Source organism: Lepisma saccharinum, chromosome 1 (assembly GCF_977018435.1).
Source record: "Lepisma saccharinum chromosome 1, izLepSacc3.1, whole genome shotgun sequence".
NCBI classification, from domain to species: domain Eukaryota; kingdom Metazoa; phylum Arthropoda; class Insecta; order Zygentoma; family Lepismatidae; genus Lepisma; species Lepisma saccharinum.
Genome location: NC_139229.1, coordinates 29,343,064 through 29,363,796, shown reverse-complemented (window position 1 = coordinate 29,363,796; position 20,733 = coordinate 29,343,064). Strand labels below are relative to the sequence as shown.

Here is a 20,733-nt window from a genome sequence, read left to right as displayed (position 1 = left end):
GTGCCCACAACCTATACACAATCTACATTCCACCAATAATCCGTGAGCTACAATTTGCTTGTAAGTCGGCTTCATAGTAAACAAAAGCATAAGTCCAACTAGATACAATTTAGTAATTGTTTCCTATGCAGTTAATTTGAATAAATCTATGCAGCATAAACATTGCCAAAGTAATTTTATTTAAAAGTTTTTGTACTTACTTTTGAAATTACATGAGGATCTATTGCTAAAATAATTATGAAAGGAGCTTCGGTATTTGAAAACAGCATGTGGACGGCATCTAATACAAGTAACACTTTATCTTGTTCACAACTATCAAGCCCATCAACTATTGCAACTAATCTTGTTTGCTGCTGCGTAAAGCCATCTAAGCACCGGACCTAAAAAATAAATACATAATGAAACTATAAAATAAAATTACAAAGATATCACAATCAAGAAGATTGTGCACCCAATTCCAGAAATTTAATAAAATATATTACAAGAGTCAAATGAAGTCCAATAAAAATTGTAAGGCAATATGTACACAACTCAAATTTACATGAGGTTATCAACTGCTGTTTACAAAACGACCTCGATGCTGCAACACTAATCAAGTGAGCTTCAAAATGCCATTTTTGTTATTTTAAAGATGGTGCCTCCTCTACGCACTTGCACCAGTGAAGAGGAGTGGTTTCTTGCCCTCTGTCAGCCTAAAACTTACAGAAATTTCTCGGCACATGAAAATTCAATATATCTGTGCATGCTTACCACCAGCAAGTTTACTAATGGAGGAGAAAGTTCGACAATGGCCTCAGTTTGCAGGCAGATGGGTGGAAAGGCCTTCGCAGTGGCTCGTAAGTGACTGCACATGGACCCCAAAGTCTTATTCTTCTTACAGTATGTAGGCACTAGCTCAAAGTTGAAAATATATGTAGATCAGCAATAGGTCTGTGTTAAAATGCAGCCAACTTGTGCAATCCTAGATACAGAAATCTACTAGATAAGAAACAAAAACAAATGAAGGTTATCATTTGACTCTCCCTTGTACAACAGTAATTGTGGGAACTTTAAATAGCATTAGTGGCTCACAGTCAGCTGATTGCCTGTATTGTGAACAACACCCACAACATGACCAAACAGAATAATATATATCGTTTGAGACTGCTTCAAAAAAAAAATTGTTTTTGATTGGTAGTTGTATTATATACTTGATTGATTTGGTTAGTTTACATTGATTTTCTGTGAATTTTGGTTAATCAACAATTAGGATGAGGACACACTCACAAAGAACACTCATGCCCACGCTGGGATTAGAACCCAGACCCTTAGCATTGTACCATGCTGTGCTAACCACTCCACCACGGAGGTGGGCAACATTAGATACTATACTACTTGTGCAGACCCTTTTTGATAATAATTTTTAGTCCCTGAAAAAACAGGTTACAGATTACACTAAATAAACTTACACCCTTACCACCCCCTGTAAAATCCACAGTGATGTATTTTCATGGAATTTGATATGGGCGATACAAAATAGGCCTAGGGGGACACCTTTTGGAGTATGTCACGTGGACGGCTGCCATCTTGAATTCAATTTTTTATTTAAATTGATAGGTGGGTCATGTGATAAATGACCATAGGCTAGAATTTTGTCAGGATGTCAAATCTGAAATCAGATTTCATGTAACTTCATTTGGTGAAAAGTTATTGGCAACTGCAAGTGCAGAATGTGCTCCACATGTTGTCCGTGCTGGGCAATGCACGTGTGCTTGGTTTGATTTGGTGTTTTAAGTCCACTTTATGCACAGTAAGGCTAATCGGGACTGAACCTACAGTTTTTAAAGTGGGATCCGAACCACTATGTGCCTCCACCGGGTATCGAACCCAGGACCCCTTGATTACAAGGCGACGACGCTACCACTGCGCCATCGGGGAGGCCCAAATGCACGTGTGCAGATGCTTCTTCCAATGTCTGTGGACAGCGAGCAAGGTATCTGGTGAAATTTGCTCAAAAGCAGCCATGATACGTTGTTCCAGATGACGAAGATCACTAATTTTCACACCATGCACCATAGCCTTAATGTGTCCCCAAAGGTCTGGTGATTGGTCAGGCCATTCAACTGGCCCACGTCGACCAATCCATGCCCCAGGATTGTTCATCCAGGTATTGACACACCTGGATGCCACAAATGGGAAATGTACCACCTTCCGACATCAGAGCTGGCAGTATATGTTCCTGTAGCATCCCAGGGTATCGTTCCGCATTTAAATTTCCTTGAATGAAAAAAGGACCGATTATCCGTGTTCCCCATATGCCTGCCCACACCATAATTTTGCCTGCACTGGTCATTTTGGAGGGATCTGTCCATGCGGGGTTGTCATGCAACCAACAGCGCATGTTTTGCCTATTCACCTCCCCATTTACGTAGAAGTTCGCTTCACGGAAATGGAGTATCTGCATAGCGACGTTTGGATTTATCCGTAATTGAGCAATAGCCCTCTCTCAAAACTGCACGCGGCAATCTGGATCGTCCTCGGAGAGGTGTTGCTGCATTTGCACCTTATACGGATGCCACTTGTGCCTCTGTAGCACCCTGTATACTGAACTGTGACTCATAGCACATTGCATTGCTATACGACGTGTGCTTTGCTGCGGTGACATCGAGAAGGAGGCCAGCACTGCCGTAGCTGTTGCTACATCCGTGACTGTCCGTGGTCGTCCACTATGTGGTCTGTCCAAGACTGTGCCCGTCTCCTCGAATTTGGTTAATAACTGTGCCACTGCACGGGCACTTCTCCCACCCCACAGTTTGACAATCTGGATGTGTTCCTCAGTTGTTAACGACATGGCTCAGCACCTGCAACAAACAGGTAAACATCACTTTCAGTTGCCAATAACTTTTCACCAAATGAAGTTGCATGAAATCCGATTTCAGATTTGACATCCTGACGAAATTCTAGCCTATGGTCATGTATTACATGACCCACCTATCGTTTTAAATAAAAAAGTTGAATTCAAGATGGTGGAACCAAGATGGCGGCTGTCCCCGTGACATACTCCAAAAGGTGTCCCCCTATTTTGTATCACCCATATCAAATTCCATGAAAATACATCAGTGCGGATTTTACAAGGGAGTGGTAAGGGACTTCTGATACACCTGTATAAGCTATTTCAAGTATTCCATACCATTTCTGTCATCAAAGTAACTTCGCTGCGAAGAGACTGGAGGACCCCTTCGGACTTCAAGGTATCTAATCGGGATATTTGCCTCTGCAAATGCTTCCTCTGGGAAAATACAATAGATTGCAACATCTGGCCCCAAGTATATAAGTTAGCTACTAATCCAACACCTAGGATCAGTCCCACAGTTATCAGAATACCTTGAACGGTTATAGTATTACAAGTTTCTCTGAAAATAAAGAAAGAAATATACATTCAATTCGCTTAATGTAACAACAGCTTGTTACAATTCACTACTAAAGTAGCTTTCAAAGGCTATATACCAGGTGTCCCAAAAGCCCGGTTTCATAATGAAAGTCAGAAAAATTGAAGTAATGATAATTTCTTGCAGGTAAACGAATCTAGATTAAATGGATGTCATGGATGGAACATACACTATGCAAGAGAAAGCCGAAATTGTGATTCTGCATGCCTCAGGTATCTCCCAACGGCAAACACGTGATGAATTTCACCGTCGTCATCCAAACAAACTGAAACCTGTACAACGATCTATGGAAGAACCTAAAATCTGTTGTGTACAACACATGTCCTCGTTCAATTGATGATCTGAAAGAAAGCATTCGTGCTGCATGCCACGTTATCACACCAACAATGTTACACAATGTACAAAGAGCTTTCCATTTTCATATCCATACCTGCAGGGCTCAAGAGGGGCATCAATTTCAACATTTGTTGCCGTAATGCTTTTGCTACCTGAAACAAAGGCTATATTATCAATATTCAACATTCATCACTTCAACACTTCAAATTTTTCCTACGAGATCAAACTTTTAGGACACCCTGTATGTGATATTATTTATTTATTTCGAACACACAGGCATATGCCCAATTACAGTGTTCACAGAGTATTATGTAAACAAGAAAGTAATACAAAAAGAATATTAAATCAAGTGAGAAATATGACATTTCAATCTACAACATAATTATAAACATGACTGATTTCCTATATTGCTTGAATTAATAGTTTGTTATATTTGTATATAAGTTATACAGAGGTAATCAGCTTATATACATGTAAATAGTAGTAGTGTAATAAGAGATATTGAGTAATAAATTGCAATATAATAAACAGAGATAAACATACGACAGTGAATTGACTGATTGATTGATTTAGTTTATTTTACTTCACGTTTTGTGCCTCTTGGCTTATTTGCGAAGATAGGGATGAGTGATGAAATTATGAAATTGATGTATGGACATTCACAAACAACCAAGCCCGAGCGGGATTCGAACTCGGGACCATACAACAGTGAAATTGAAACAGTATTTTATAACAAATAAGGTAAAAAATGTAGATAATGTCTAATTTAGGGCGAGATTATGAACATTTTCATTGTGTCCTGTTTACATACAGTGTTCAGAGAATACAATGACTTTCGAATCTGAAAAGATTGATACTAGGGTTATTACTAGACACTGAGTTGAACAACTTGCACATTCTCCTCAGGGGTTCCATTTCTGCCATGTTGGTTCTTCCATGCGAGATTTTTACAGAGATTATTTCTGGGTCTTAAAATAGCATTTGGAATATAAAAGTTTAAATACGGAGAAACTAGTACTCACTTTTATCCGCGAAGCTGTTTTTTTCTATTTTGATTAATAACTAGTGAGTACTAGTTTCTCCATATTTATATACTACTGCGTCTCTCTTTTCCCAATTATGAATAAAAGTTCAGTTGTGAGAGTAGAGCTGGAGAATCTATTTTTCCGTTGACAAGTTTGGATAAGAAAGTCAGTTGATGAATTTGTCTTCTTTTTTCGAGCGACGGAACATTCAACATTTCACGCAACATGTTACCCAAGGTGAACTTCGGATATTCACCACCGAGTTTAAATAACAGGTACCTCAAAAATTTATTTTGTAGTTTTTCTATTTTGTCTATCTCTTTCTTGCCTAGAGGGTTCCAAATATCCAAATAACAGTATACTAATGGCATTACAATATTGCCTATATTAGCAGAAAGGTGCAAAGTGGAGTAAAGATCTGTTCCGGATTTAAAATCAACAAAGAAAAAAATATTAAAAAATGGAACAACAATGATGCCCAGTTCGCCCAACGCTTGTTAAATTTTAAAGTTTTCCAGGGGTTCACATAGGAACTGGAGAAAGTCGTGGTTTGTTATGTTTGTGCTTATGTCTGCTTAGAACTTCCACTCCAATTTTATGTATTTTAAACTGAAAGTGTGTGAGAAAACTTAATATTTATAAAATTAAAATGAAGCAACTGATCTAGAAATAGGTAATACATGTCCTGTACTCTCATTTAATGTAAAGGAAATGTGTGACATTACACAATGTAGCCCACAATCTTCAAAGTATCAAATTATTATCCACCTACTCCAAATACCATAATGGAAAAAAATAATTTTGTAGTGAAGAGAATGCTCAACACAAATATTCATCATTCTACAGTGTGTCCACGAAGTCCTGCTACCATTACAATGAAACTTAACTCCTAAACTATATGAGATCAAGACATGCAGTTTTTTGCAACGTGTTCTACAGCTCTCAAAGTTTTAATCAGTAGTGGTATTTTATTATTACACGGATTGCAGAAGTTCTCGAACAGGTTGATGCTGCTATGCTGCAGCGTGTATGGATGGAGATCGAATATAGTCTCGACATCCTGAGGGCAACTAACGGGGTGCATGTGGCAAGTGTTGTAATTTTAAATAAAACTTTGAGAGCTGTAGAACACGTTGCAAAAAAACGCATGTTTTTATCTCATATAGTTTAGGAGTTAAGTTTCATTGTAATGGTAGCAGGACTTCGTGGACACGCTGTATATTCTGAATCACAGTGTGTGCAACCACGAGCGGCTAGCGACCACTGTAGCAACCTGGTGATAAATGCTAAAAGCACCCTATCTAACCTAACCAAGTACAGAAATAAACAAAACCTGCCTAACCTATTTACTTATTTAGTTCGTAGTTGTACTTAAGTAATGTACAATAAAACATGTTATTCAATATAACGTGAGTCTTAATATAATCACAAAAACAAAACAATTATTATGCAGCTTACTGAAAGTGGACTGACTAATAACTGTGCAAATGACAATTTAATCATATTCATAACAAACTGAAAGAGCACTTAAAAATTGAAAAAAAATAATCAACTGTTCCATGTTTAAGGTACATTTAAGAACGACTACCATCTCATTACATAATATGAAGTACTACGCATGTGCGCTTCATTAAGAAAAAAGCTTCAGGTCCTAAGCAGTTTCAGGTATTGTAGTTTCATGAATGGATATTGTAAGAGTGTACTTATTTGTTTGTAAAACACATTACCATATATTCAGAAATTGTTCCTTGTGTACAAGTGATAAGGATACTGTCTAACAGTGTACCTGTCTTCTTTTTTCTTTTTATTTATGATAAATCAAATATAAAACACACACACCTTTAAATATTTGTACAAAATGTACAACCATTCAGAAACGTCCCTTGTACATATGCATGAATGGTAAGCATACTGGTAAACATTATATGTGCCTTCTTTCTAGTCAGTGATTATTTGGAAACAGTAGATTTCTTGTTTGCAATGTCATATTCACATCAATGCCAAAAGAAGTGACGTGCAATATTTACATATCTTTTAATTGCCATGGCACAGCAAGTTAAGTTATGCATGGTGTACATTTTATGTAATGTTCTCTTTTGTTGAGGAAAATTTTTATTGCAAACACATGTTCATTTCCACCTTTAGGCCTATTTGGAATGCCATTTTAATAAATTTAATTTTTCAAACTTCAAACACATTGCCCTAACCTAGAACCGTAGTTTTTATTTATATAGCTGTTGTATTGGCAGTCTGAACACTTTTAAATCTAACTTACGAAATTACAATGTAACTGTTAAAACATGTTTTCAGTGTGCGAACGTAAATATCCAACTAACACTCATTTCTTAAACATATATTTATGTGTTAGACATTATTTATTGCTGTTCCTGGGATTTCCATTTCATACAAAGCCCAAAACAAATGTTTCGGAAGAACGTGTTTAGGCACACACTACTGTCCATTAGCCACAACCAATCAAAAGGTTGAATTTCTCAAATCAAGTTTGAGAATAGCAAGGCATCAAAACAAAATGCCTCTAACATGTCATTAGTTAACGTGCCTATAAAATTACTTGAGCGAACGTTAAAAGTTTAACAGGCTGCTAAATTTTTAGTGAAGCATTAACTATAAGTACAGGGATGCATATTTTGTTTTTGACGAAAACACAAAATGTGGAATAACACATTGTAATGTTAATTTTTCATGTTTCTGACAGGTGAGGTGTATTTTTCTACCCTGTTAAAATAATGCGAAATGAACTACAAAATGTGAAATAGACTCTTAAACACGAATTTTAGAGTTTATTTATCGACGCGACACTTTCTGAAGTCAGAATTACACTGTGAGGTATGCAATTCATAAAAAATTGATTAATTCTGCTGTAAATATTTGTGAAGCAAAAATGGACCCCTTTATACATGAATAAACTTCATATTCTGGTAACGACATAAATGTCCTTTTAGAAGGGATATGTTTATTTTGTGTACTAAGAGCAGTTTTTAAATCAAATTTGGGTTATATTCACATTTGTAAAACCAAAATGTCAATCATTTTATATACTGATTTTTCACTGCTATAGCAGTGAAATTTTATTTTATTTACTGCTTTTGAACCTAAAATTGACTGTTTTTGTAAAAAAATTTTGCTTATTTATTTACCAAAAATATGTGCCTCTAACTATAAGCTCATTAAGAATGTTTTAACGAAGCTTGAACAAACCGGGCATGAGTCTCAAACAGTAACAATGAAAATATGTCTACTTACCCAGTTTCCTCGTCACTGTTATAATAGCCATAATAGCTGTCTTTATCCAAGAGGCACACAGTCAACACTATCACTCCAATAAGAAGGCACAATAAACAAAACGAGAAGAGTAATACAGTTGGCAAACAACACAATCGCCTCCACCTCCATGCTGAAGTTGATTTCACTACAATAAAAATGCATGAAAAAAGGTCAATGATCTTTCACAGTTAACAGAAATATATTGTGAAATGTGGACAAGTTCATTTTACTTACATTTTCTATTCCAATTAAACAGAAATATCAATAATTTATGTACTATATTTTCATATTTAGACAAAATTCCATTCAAGTTGAAAACTATGAAAACCTGCTTTTCATTTTGAATGAAAAAATGTTATCTTATAAGTAAATGACAGAAATTTCTATATTTTATGTGACAAATCAAAAAAAAATGTTGATTCTGGTATACTCAACTTTCTGGACTAATTTTAATGCCAATACTTCACTGATATACCTTGCTATTTAACATCAAATGCTGCACAAAATTTTGTGTATTGTAAATATCGTTAGATGTTGTACACCAGCACGGAAACAATTTTCATATATTTATTAGAAGGAATGAAGTTATATAATTTATTTTTTGCCAATTGTGGCTAATCGCAACAATGAAGATGAATGGTGATGACTGATGAGATAGATGAAGGAAAAATCACAAGCACAACACGAGCTCCACAGAGGATTATACTGGCTTTGAGTCCAGATGCCAGTCTCATTAGTCTGAAAACTCAGGGTGTACTACATGGAAGTGAGGTTTATGTAACAAGAAAAAAAAAGCTTAAAAGATAAACCTGTCAGATTTTCCTTACAGGAGAGAGGTACAATACTGTACTGAATTAAAATTACCAGAGATGTATAAATAATTATTTTCCTGTAGTTTACAGTTATTACAAGCATAAGAAAACAGTTTTTCTTTGTGACGTTTCAGGAATAATCGTAAACTACAGGAAAATAATTCTATAATGCAAGCAATGCGTACATACAAGAAAAACTACGATGTATAAATATATCCTCTAAAATCAAAATTTTGAAAGTAAGAATCTGAATATCGGAATCTTATAATTACGGCTCGGAAGTTGAAGACCTATAAATTGCCAAAAAAAAGACATAAAAAAGACCTAAAAATATAAAAAAAAGGACCTAAAAACTGAAAAAAGGATGTATAAATGTGATCCAAATTAATTAATAACTTCAGTTTTAATTACATATTTAATGAATAAAAAAAATACAAAATTCTGGTGTTATGGAACACACAGTGCAAAAAACTATATGAATGAAATGCATCTTCTTTCAGTCCAAAAATGTTTTTCTCTTGTTTCAGGGATGGTTCAAATATATTTCTTTTTTTTTTTTATTTCTTTACTACAGAAAGGATGTTTAAGAGGTGGTGAACTGATGATGATTCGAACTGAGAATGGGCAGTGAAAACTTAGTCGAAAGAAGGTGAAGTTGCAAAAAAAAAAAAAAAGCCCTTAAGACCTAAAAAAGGCTAAAAAAAGGACCAATAAGCCAAAAAACACCGAAAAAGGCAAAAAAGAATAAATAAAACCCACCTTTCTCTGGCCTACAATGACCCAAAAATGAACATATATTATGTTGGGCCTCGCCTTCGGACACTAGGAAAAAAAAAGGATTTTTCCTTAACTTCCGAGCCCTACTTATAATAATAATAATATTGTAATTTTAGATTCAAATATGCTATTTTTTGGCTCAGAATCATACACCAAAAATCTGATTTATCATATCCCTACATACCATCCATTTTCCACAGGAAGGTAAAAAGCCAAACTTTTGCTCCAGAACACACAATAGCCCCTATTATTTATTTTTCCAATAACAAGTTTTACTTCGGGATATAAAAAGACAACTTGAAGCACTAAGAATTTTAAACTAAAGTCACGAAATTATTGCTACTAACACTAACAAAGATTGAAAATATATTTGTTGCTTCGCCGCTCAATGGTACAAGATGATAGTGTATTGATTTTGCAATCTACTGTTCATTTGAGTAGGGGACTGTTTCTTCATAAAAAAATCAATTTCACCTGCATTTGTACACTATGTCACATTTCGGGCAGGTATTGACTTACCTGGTTTAGGTCTAAAGGCCCTAAAGAGCCTTGTTGGAAAAGCACCGTGATCATTCTCAATGGATTCATAAAGAGAGCCGATCATTTGAACTACTGAGTTTTCTCCTACACTGGTTGTACTAACTTTGGTTTGGTCTGTAAAGTAATAGCTAAAAAAGAGAAAAGAAAAACCAATAAATATGCATGAATAGAAAGGAAAGACCAAATAATATTATTATTGTCAAACAACAGCATTGGCATAAGTTACCGAACTGATTTTACATGGATTGTTAACCCACAACATAAAGTCTTACCTAAGTTAGCACACCCTCTGAATGTTACCAGACATCTTATGATAGGAACTAACAAAATATTAATATTAATTCAATCATACTTGTGGTGACTGAACTTTTCGTTGGTTCACAAAAAAAAAAAAATTGCAAACATACTATTTCTGTCCATCACTGCTAGAATTAAGAAAATCTTCACACCGAGTCTATAATTTCAAAAAGGCAAAATTCCCAGACTTTCCAGGTTTTCCAGACCAAAGGCATTAACAGTATTCATTGATTGACTGATTTGGCTTAATTTTACCTCACTTTTCTCCCACTCTTGGCTAATCCCTAAGGTGAGGATGAGTGATAATATGATGAAATTGATAACAGGACACTCGCAAAGAACACAAATGCTCAGACTGGGATTCAAACCCGGGACCCCTAGCATTCCTTCTAAGCACACTACCACTGAGGTAATTGGGCAATTCATATATTTAAGCATATATGAAGGTCACTATAGTTTAGCTAACACCATATTTAAAGTCCCACTTACCACAACAATTATAGGCTAAATAATTCATAATAACTGTAAAATTTAGTAATAAAATCTGTATTAATTTGAATATCTACGAAATAACCCAAAAATTGCAACAAGAAAGTGGGAAATTTCAACAGCCACTTAGTACAGTGGAATTCTACATGGAAATATTTCAAAGCATAATCTTTTCCTTCAGCATTTATTATACAATTTCTACTGTAACTTTCATTAATACTCAGTATACCAAACTGAAGTATAGTTCGTCCAGAACAAATTAAAAATTTCTTGCTTGTCCTTTTTCCAAGAACCTACTTTTAGTACACTACAAACAATTCTGATCTTTCCAGAAATTTCCCTGGTATTTCCATGACTTTTCCAGACAAAATAAATTCCCTGACTTTTTCAGGATTTCCAGACAAGTAGACACCTAAATTCGTAGATTTAGGTGTTCAAACAACAAAAAATCACTTCCAATTCTGGAGTTTTACTTTACAAAGAGATGAAGATAAATTGTGACATTATAGTGTCTGGCGTTTATTTGGATAAGTTCACAGGATGTGGGAAGTGAGTATATTAGGAGAGACCCAGAGTCAACTTTTGATTCTATGGCCTTTCATGTTTCCTGGGAAAAGGGTAGTTATTGGAATTAGGACAGTCAAAAACTGGATTAAAATTGTACTTAGGCCATTTTTCAATAGTTTTTGTGGAAAAATTACACATTATATTAATTGAATAATAATTTAATTTAATAGATAGACCTCTTCTGCTTCAAATGATAGCCCACGGGTGCACATACACCCAAGACGATGTCAAAGTTTTTGAAAAACCAGAGCACAGGAACATGAAACTGTGCATTGAAAAGCCTAATTTAACAGCTGACCATTGGAAAATTGTAAGTTCTTCATTAAGAAAACTTTATTATTATTTTAACAGTGGACATCCTCCCAATTACAATGATACAATGTAATTGTAGTTACAACCTCAGATTACTGTCAACAATTTTTAAAACAGCAATCAAAGCAAGTGATTATCTTCAAATATTTTATCTTTTCATAGTTCCTGGGTAAAAGGTCGTTACTTCGAGAAGGACACTATTCTCAGCGTCATTTTACAGAGGAAGAGTTGACAGTATTAGGAAAAGATTCAAGGAATAACTAAAAGATATTCGACAACAGAGACTGTGCTTTGAGATATACCAAATATTTCTACCAACCTGATGTACACATGGCCACCATGGCAAATGTTTCATGAAGACCTTGAATAGTTTGTTCATCTCTTTAATTAATGTATGTAAATACATGACTACATTGTATTTTGACATAGGAATTTACAAAAGAAAGGGACCTGAATTACAAGTTGAAATTCATAAAAATAATAACTAAACTTCAGGATTTTGCATTAAGTTCTGGGGTATTTATAAAATATCAGATTGTTAAAATTATTTTACCAATAAACCAATATTCCTATATTAGCCAATATCAATAGTGTGCCAGTTATTTTGCCATATCCCCAATATTTCCTGCAAAGAGAACTTGGAGTAAATTTAATTTATTGTTCTGATTGCCAAATTAATATTTTATCCTAACCAAAGAATTGAAAATAATAATCATGCAGTCACAGGTTCCAGAATATTGGTGCAGGTAAGAGCTGGATTTTCTCCCTTAACGAGTAAGAGTTTAATGTTCATTGCATGGATAAAGTTCATATTACTTTGTTGCAGTTTGTACGTTTTCAGGTTTATGTCAAGGATCATTGCCTTCATTTACATAGGTTACAACATCTGAGTTAATGAAGGCAGTGTTACTTCGAAATTATTCAAAATTAATCAGAAAACCAATACAAACTGCAAAGTGGAAACGAGCTTTACCCATGCAATTTTTAAAGTGTATGTGCTGCACAAACCATTAACTGAATGTTCACTTTGAATAATTCCTGCTGTGTTCATAGATACCAGAGAAGTATATATATATATATATGGTAGACACGCCACTATACCCCCCGGACTCAACCTAGCCAACCAGTAACTCTTTCCTCTCCTCCCCGAAACTACCCACCCACCTTACAGTAAACACTGGCTAAAGTATTTCGTGTTTCCTTTCAACTGTTTCTGGCAACACTGACCGTAGAGACGCTACGGTCAGTATTCTGTGCATCTACTCAAAGTGTCGTCGATCTTTTATCTACCTTCTTGAAAATGCGACTCAGATCGCGAAATATTGAATTATTTCTATTTGTGTGGTAAGTGTTTACTGTCTCCTTCATTATTTGTATTTATCCGCCCTTCTGGCACCATTTCTAACCCTATTCCTGTGTTTTTTTCCTATTTGGACTCCGGTCACTCATTATTTCCTTCACCAAATCTGTTTGTCACACACGTTTCTTACATTCATGCCTCTTATTAGGCCTTACTCCCAAAAGCCTGACACCCAAACTCCCTTTCTCAGCTATGCCCCCCGATATTCAACCCAATATTCGCCCCCTAGCGAGAAATTTTGCTGCCGAACTAACCCTAACCATGTACAAATCACAGCTCCACCGGACTCGAGAACTTTCGATTTCCATCCAGTCCCTCACCAAAATCCTCCTACTGACCCCAGGCAACAACAACCAAATAAACACACTCTGGAACCTTTCCCAGTCCATTGCCCACAACCTGAACCAAAAACACCTGCTAAAACTTTCCATTCTCTGCAGACAAGCCCTGAATGCAGGATGCACCCTCCCCCTCCCCCTCCCACCACAACACCAACACAAAACCACATGTCCCTTACTTCCAGACCCACCCTTGCCGCTACCCACTCCACCCCAACCTACCATCTCTAACCCTGCCCCTCCCTCCCACCACACCACAGAAGAGCACCAGTCCTCCGACAAAAGATCCCCCCAGCATACTGACATTCCTCACCCCCAACCACCCATGACTGCACCTCCATCTTGAACCTTTCCAACCACAACCTCACAACCACCGAAATTGACGTACTTTCCAAAGGTCTTACCTTCTCCCCAGCCTCCACCCCTAACAATTTCCGGCTATTATTTGACATACAAACTTTCGCCCGCAGACTTAGGTGGACATACTTTTGGGCCAAGAATCCCCCCTCCAAAGCTAATCCTTCTGACATACATCCCAGTCTCCTCCAATTCTGCCCCCCTTCCCCCCATGATCCCCCCTCCCTTCCCAACAACCACCCCCTCGAAAGATACATCACCTCTGTTGTCAACAATGTTTCCGACAGTACATACCTCCAAAACCCCTCTTCCCACCACAATCTAACCCCAGCCCAGCACCAAGCCCTCCGGTCCCTCCGCAACAACCCAGACATCAAAATCCTCCCCGCTGATAAAGGGTCCACCACAGTAGTCATGAACTCCTCTGACTACGTGGCGGAAGCCTCCCGTCAACTCTGATTCATCGACCTACAAGCCCACCACGGTTGATTCATCTACCACACACCTAGACAAAATTCGGGATTTTGTCCTCTCCCGAGGACCCCCTGAAGGCCTATCCAATTCCACCATCTCCTCACTCATACCTGACAACCCCCGCACCCCCACTTTCTACCTCCTCCCGAAAATTCACAAACCTAACAACCCCGGGAGACCCATTGTGTCCAGCTACAATTCACCCACTGAACGCATTTCAGCCTTTCTAGACTCTCACCTCCAACCCCTCGTCCAAGCCCTGCCCTCCTACCTCCGTGACACCAACCACTTCCTCAACATCATCCAAAACTTACCATCCCTACCACCCAACACCATCCTCACAACAGTTGATGTCACATCCCTTTACACAAATATTCCCCATGCCCATGGCCTCTGTGCCACGGAATCATTCCTTAACAGCCGACCCAAACCCCACAATCCCAGCACTCACTTCCTGATACAACTAGCCAACCTTGTACTTACCTGCAACAACTTCTGCTTCGGTGACCAACATTACCTGCAGATACGTGGCACAGCTATGGGTACCCGCATGGCCCCCTCTTATGCCAACCTGTTCATGGGCAGGCTGGAACAGGAATTCCTTGACTCCCAGCAACTGAAACCACTCCTCTGGCTAAGATTCATTGATGACATTTTTCTCCTCTGGACACATGGCGAACCCTCCCTCACAACATTCCTAAACCGACTAAATGAGTTCACCACCCTCAAATTCACCTGGTTCCACTCCAAAGACCAAGTGACCTTCCTCGATGTGGACATCCACATTGCGGGAGACCACTTGGAAACATCCATACATATCAAACCAACCAACCACCTCCAGTATCTCCACTACTCCAGCTCACACCCCTACCACACCAAAAAAGCCATCCCATTTTCCCTTGCCCTCAGAGGCCAGCGTCTCAACTCATCCCCCTCATCCCGCCAAAACTACAACCTACGCCTGCACCAAGCCCTAACCAACCGTGGCTACCCCTCCACCCTCATCAACAAACAAATCACTAGAGCTAACTCCCACAACCGCACCAAACAACCCAAAACCAACCCTCCAACTCTGATCACCCAATACCACCCTCACATTACGAAAATCAGACATACCCTCCACTCCCTCCTCCCCATCCTGCACAGTGATCCCGAGACCAGAGACATCTTTCTGGAAAAACCTAGGGTCGTCTTCCGTCGCCCCCCCAACCTCCAAAACATCTTGGTCCGAAACACCCCCACCCCTTCCCCCAGCCCACAGGTGCAACAAACCCAGATGCAAGACCTGCCCCATACTCATCACCTCCCCCACCCTCCTGATCCCTACAGCGGCAGGTGAGTTCACCCTTCACCCTAAGGGCACCTGCCACTCATCCAACCTAATTTACACCCTCATCTGTCAAATCTGCGGCAACTTCTACCTAGGCAAAACCTCCACCCCCTTGAATCTAAGGATAAATAATCACCGTTCCTCCACCCAAAACTCCGATTTCACAGTTGCCATCCACACCAACAGCCATAACACCACCTTCAATAACTGCTTCCGTGTTGCCATCATCCACCTTTTACCCCTCCCGCTCTGACACATCTTTCTGCAGGCGATGGGAAAGGGCCTATATAGCAGGCATGCACGCCACTATACCCCACGGACTCAACCTAGCCAACCAGTAACTCTTTCCTCTCCTCCCCGAAACTACCCACCCACCTTACAGTAAACACTGGCTAAAGTATTTCGTGTTTCCTTTCAACTGTTTCTGGCAACACTGACCGTAGAGACGCTACGGTCAGTATTCTGTGCATCTACTCAAAGTGTCGTCGATCTTTTATCTACCTTCTTGAAAATGCGACTCAGATCGCGAAATATTGAATTATTTCTATTCGGTGGTAAGTGTTTACTGTCTCCTTCATTATTTGTATATGTATGTATATATATATATATATATATATATATATATATATATATATATATATATATATATATATAAATATATATAAATATATATATATATAAATCAATTAAGGTAAAAGGAAACACTCACCGGACAGTAAGAAAATTCAAAATTTTTGCTGATTTATAGCATCATCGGTGTGAGAAGAAACAGAAGACGGAACCGGAAGTTGGGGTCCTGCAGAGTTGCCAGGTCCCCATTGAAGAAGAAGCGGTGCGTAGAACGAAAAAAACACTGTTTCGTCACCAGGCTCGTCGTAAACTGTGAGTGTGTAGGATGAGTTGGGAGGGAGGGCGGGAGGGTGGGTGAGGGTTGGGCATTACTGGGTGGCCTTGTTCAGGCCAGGTGGAGTGGTTGCACTCATGGCCGATATATAGGCCCTCTCCCATCTTTTGCGAACAGAGGTGTTGGCTGGTTGGGGTAGGAGGTGGATGATCGCTACCCGGAAGCAGTCGTTGAAACTGATGTTGTGGTGGTTGGTGTGGACGGCGACAGTGAAGTCCAGGTTGTGGGTGGAGGAGCGGTGGTTATTGATGCGGAGGTTGAGGGCCGTTGATGTTTCCCCCAGGTAAAAATCACCACAGATGTTGCAGGTGAGGATGTAGATAAGGTTTGAGGCATGGCAGGTCCCTTTGGGATGGAGGGTAAATTTGCCAGTGGCCGTGTGCACCTGGAGGGTGTGAGAAGTGATGAGGATGGGACAGGTCTTGCACCTGGGTCGGTTGCATTTATGGGCAGGGGGGTGTTGGATGTGTGGTGAAGGAGTGTTGTGGACCAGGATGTTTTGGAGGTTAGGGGGGCATTTGAAAACCACCCTGGGTTTGTCGGGAAATATGTTTTTGGTTTCGGGATCACTGTGGAGGATTGGGAGAAGAGAGTGCAGTGTGTGCCTGATTTTGTTGAGGTGGGGATGATATTGGGTGATGAGTGCAGGTGGGTTGGTGGCAGCAGGTTTCTTGGTGGTAGTGGTATGTGAGGCAGCTCGTGATATTTGCTTGGTGACCAGGATGGAGGGATATCCACGGTTAACCAGGGCCTGGTGTAGGCGGAGGTTATAATTCTGGCGGGAGGTGGGTGAAGTGTTCAGGCGCTGTCCCCTGAGGGCCAGAGAGAATGGAATTGCTTTTTTGGTGTGGAACGGGTGGGAGCTGGAGAAGTGTAGGTATTGCATGTGGTTGGTGGGTTTTATGTGGATGGAGGTAGTCAGGTGTCCTCCCTCGATGTGCACGTCCACATCCAGGAAGGTGATCTGGTTGGGGGAGTGTGTCCAGGTGAATTTTAGGGAACGGAAGTGATTAAGTTGGTCCAGGAAGGCTGACAAGGATGGTTCTCCATGTGTCCAGAGCATGAAGATGTCGTCAATGAAGCGGAGCCAGAGGAGGGGTTGGAGGGGCTAGTCAAAAAAGAGTGAGAATGTTTTATCTTATATCACACAGTGAACATGCAGCGGTGAAACAAATTTGCACAAGAAGAACGTGTCTCGTGGAATCGGCAGATAAAATTGCAAGCGCATATGCGCATGCATCTGGCAACACTGAATTAACAAAACACGAATGGTCAGAAATTGATTACGAAAAATGGAGTCTGTTCACGAGCAGCAGTACGCGGCTTTGAAATTTTGCGTCTGTCTGCAGGTACTCCGGCCACCGCAGTGAACGAGATCATGGTTAACACAGCTGCTGTCATTGTTCGGGAAGATCGCCGAATAACAATAGATGAACTGGCAGAAATCCACCACGGAAGCATACAGAATGTTACAGCACGCATACGGCGAAGATGTCCTTCCACAAGCTATTTCGGTGGTTCAAACAGTTTTAAGAGGGCCGTGTTTCGACCACAAAGCAGGGCAGTCTGGGCACTCCGCCACCGCAGTGAACGAGATCACAGCTGCTGTCATTGTTCGGGAAGATCGCCAAATAACAATAGATGAACTGGCGAATGTGTTACACATTTCCCATGGTAGTGCGTTCTCCATTCTGCACTATAGCTTGCACATGAGATGCGTATGTGCAAGATGAGTGCCGAGATTGCTAAGGCCTGAACAGAAGCAGGTGAGAGTGGATGTGTGTCGGAAGCTTCAGTGTTTGGTAGCGGAATTCCATCATAACTGGTGACTAGAGTTGGCTTCACCACTACGATCCCGAAAACAAACATGTCTGGAAATCACCCAGTTCTCAGATGCCAAAGATGTTCCGTTGGCGAATAAGATAATGGTGATTTACTTGTTCGACTACCGTGGAATGGTCTACCAACATGAAGTGCCCCTGCATAACATGGTTACTGGCCAGTATTACGTGACAGTTTTGAAGACCCTGGCTGAACACATCCGTCAAAAATACAGATTTATGAAAGAAATCTCTTATAAAAAAACTAAACTGTTCCAAATAATTGATATGATTCAGATCAAATTACATATTCCTTAAGCGTAATACATTTTTGGCGTTGCTTGTAAGGCATGGATGGTATCATAAAGCAGCCTTAAATGTGCATACCCAATTAAAAATCAAACGAATTTCTATCTGACTACAGTTATTTATATCTAGTAGAAGAAAAGTATGTGCTTCTCTACTATAGTTCAAATCACAAACCCTGACACCTTCTGTAAACAAAACCACCTGCATGCAGAAAGCATTGCAAACTCGTAGAAGTAAAATAATCCACACGAAAATCCAGCGTTGCTACAGGATTCATTACGTAAGGTAAAACAACGGCCAATTTGTAGTATGGGATACGCTGTCGCAAATGACGTCTCACTTTAAACCCAATACTCTTTGTTTTTTTACTTATTGCTTCACCTTTATGGTTAACTCTTTGCACCAGTATCATTTCCCATAAATTTGGCTTCTTTCTTTGAATATATTTTACTTGCATTTTTTAGACAAAATGATATAACATGGTAATGTATATTTCTAAGGTTTGATATAGATAGGAGTGTATTTGAAATTTGTTTGTAGATTTTATGTAAATTGTATCTTATGTAAATAAAATATATAATGGGCATAAACAGCCATATGCATTGCTGTAAGTCCAATAAATATATTGATGATGATGTTATCAGTGTTGCCAATTCATTTGCATCGGAGTTCACAGACTATCACCTCCTTGTGCTTTAGTGGGTGCTCAGTTACTGTCCATATAGACATTTACTGTGCTGTGTGTTTGTTCTAATAATACGTAAAGAATGAGCAATTGTGGTGAGTGTAATAAACCAGTTCCTCGGAATGATGTTAACGCCAAAATAGCATGTACTGACTGTTCCAAGCTATGGCATATTAAATGTGTGAACATTAATGAAACCGATCTGGAGTTTTATAAATCTGAAAATCGACCATGGAGGTGTAAATCATGCAACTCTAAAAAAAGACGATCTATGCATTCTGAAGAACCTTTAGTAGAAGGTGTTCCCTCTTTGCAAAACATTCTCGATTCCGTGAAAGAGTTAAAGGAAGAACTTATTAATGTTAAAAAAACAACTAAGGAGACGGAAATTGAACTTGGTAAATCATTAGAAATGTTACATGTAAAAATGGATGATAATTCTAGTCTAATAAAATCCCAGTCGGACAAAATCAATGCCTGCCTCGCCCACATCGAAGAACTGAAAAAGGAGAATACCGAGTTGAAACAAGAATTAAAAAACACTAAAGTTCAACTTGATGAATTGGAACAATATAGCAGAAGGAATGCATTGGAAATTATTGGTATTCCAGGAAAATCTAACGAAAATGTTTATCAAACTGTTATGGATGTTGGTAGGGCTCTTGATTTGGAAATTAAAGAGGAAATGATAGACGTATGTCATAGGCTTAAGAATTCTAGCAATCATAATTCTCCGGGTATAATTGTAAAGTTTGTAAGAAGAGTGGATAAGGATAAAATGATTGAAAAACGCAAGGTAAAAAGAAATTTAAATACAAATCATCTGGGGTTTACGAATAATCAGCCAATATATATTAATCATAGCCTTACTCCATATAGAAAAACTATTTTCGGCCAAGCTAGGAAATTACAAAGAGAAAAAAACTATGCCTATCTTTGGATTGATAATTCTGGTTCTATTCGTTTAAGAAAGACCCCAAATGACAGGCAAGTTTTTGTAATAAAAACTGAAACAGATATACAAAATATTATGTAATCATGGTGAGTTGAGTCATGGATTATAATGAATCACATAATGAATTGAATTTATACTATCAAAATGTAAGAGGTATTAATACTAAGCTTAATGATGTATATCTAAGTATTCTAAATGAAAACTATGATGTAATTGTTTTTACAGAAACTTGGCTTTCCAATGTTATTAACAACTGTGAATTTATTGATACTCGCTATGCTGTATTTAGGCAAGATCGGTTACATAGAAGAGGTGGTGGCGCATTAATTGCAG

At 38.6% G+C, this 20,733-nt stretch overlaps 1 protein-coding gene across 12 annotated transcripts in view; it reads right to left on the bottom strand.

Moving 5' to 3' along the window:
• Arms (Ankyrin repeat-rich membrane spanning) overlaps positions 1-20,733 on the bottom strand; it is a 265,557-nt gene that overhangs the window by 72,078 nt on the left and 172,746 nt on the right. For all 12 annotated transcript variants that reach the window (XM_083130254.1, XM_083130251.1, XM_083130243.1 and 9 more), the window contains 4 exons: positions 10,183-10,331; positions 8,054-8,219; positions 3,170-3,392; positions 201-380 (listed from right to left, as the gene is read on the bottom strand). In XM_083130254.1, the coding sequence (XP_082986380.1) occupies positions 201-380; positions 3,170-3,392; positions 8,054-8,219; positions 10,183-10,331 (718 nt within the window). The remainder of the gene's footprint in view (positions 1-200; positions 381-3,169; positions 3,393-8,053; positions 8,220-10,182; positions 10,332-20,733) is intronic.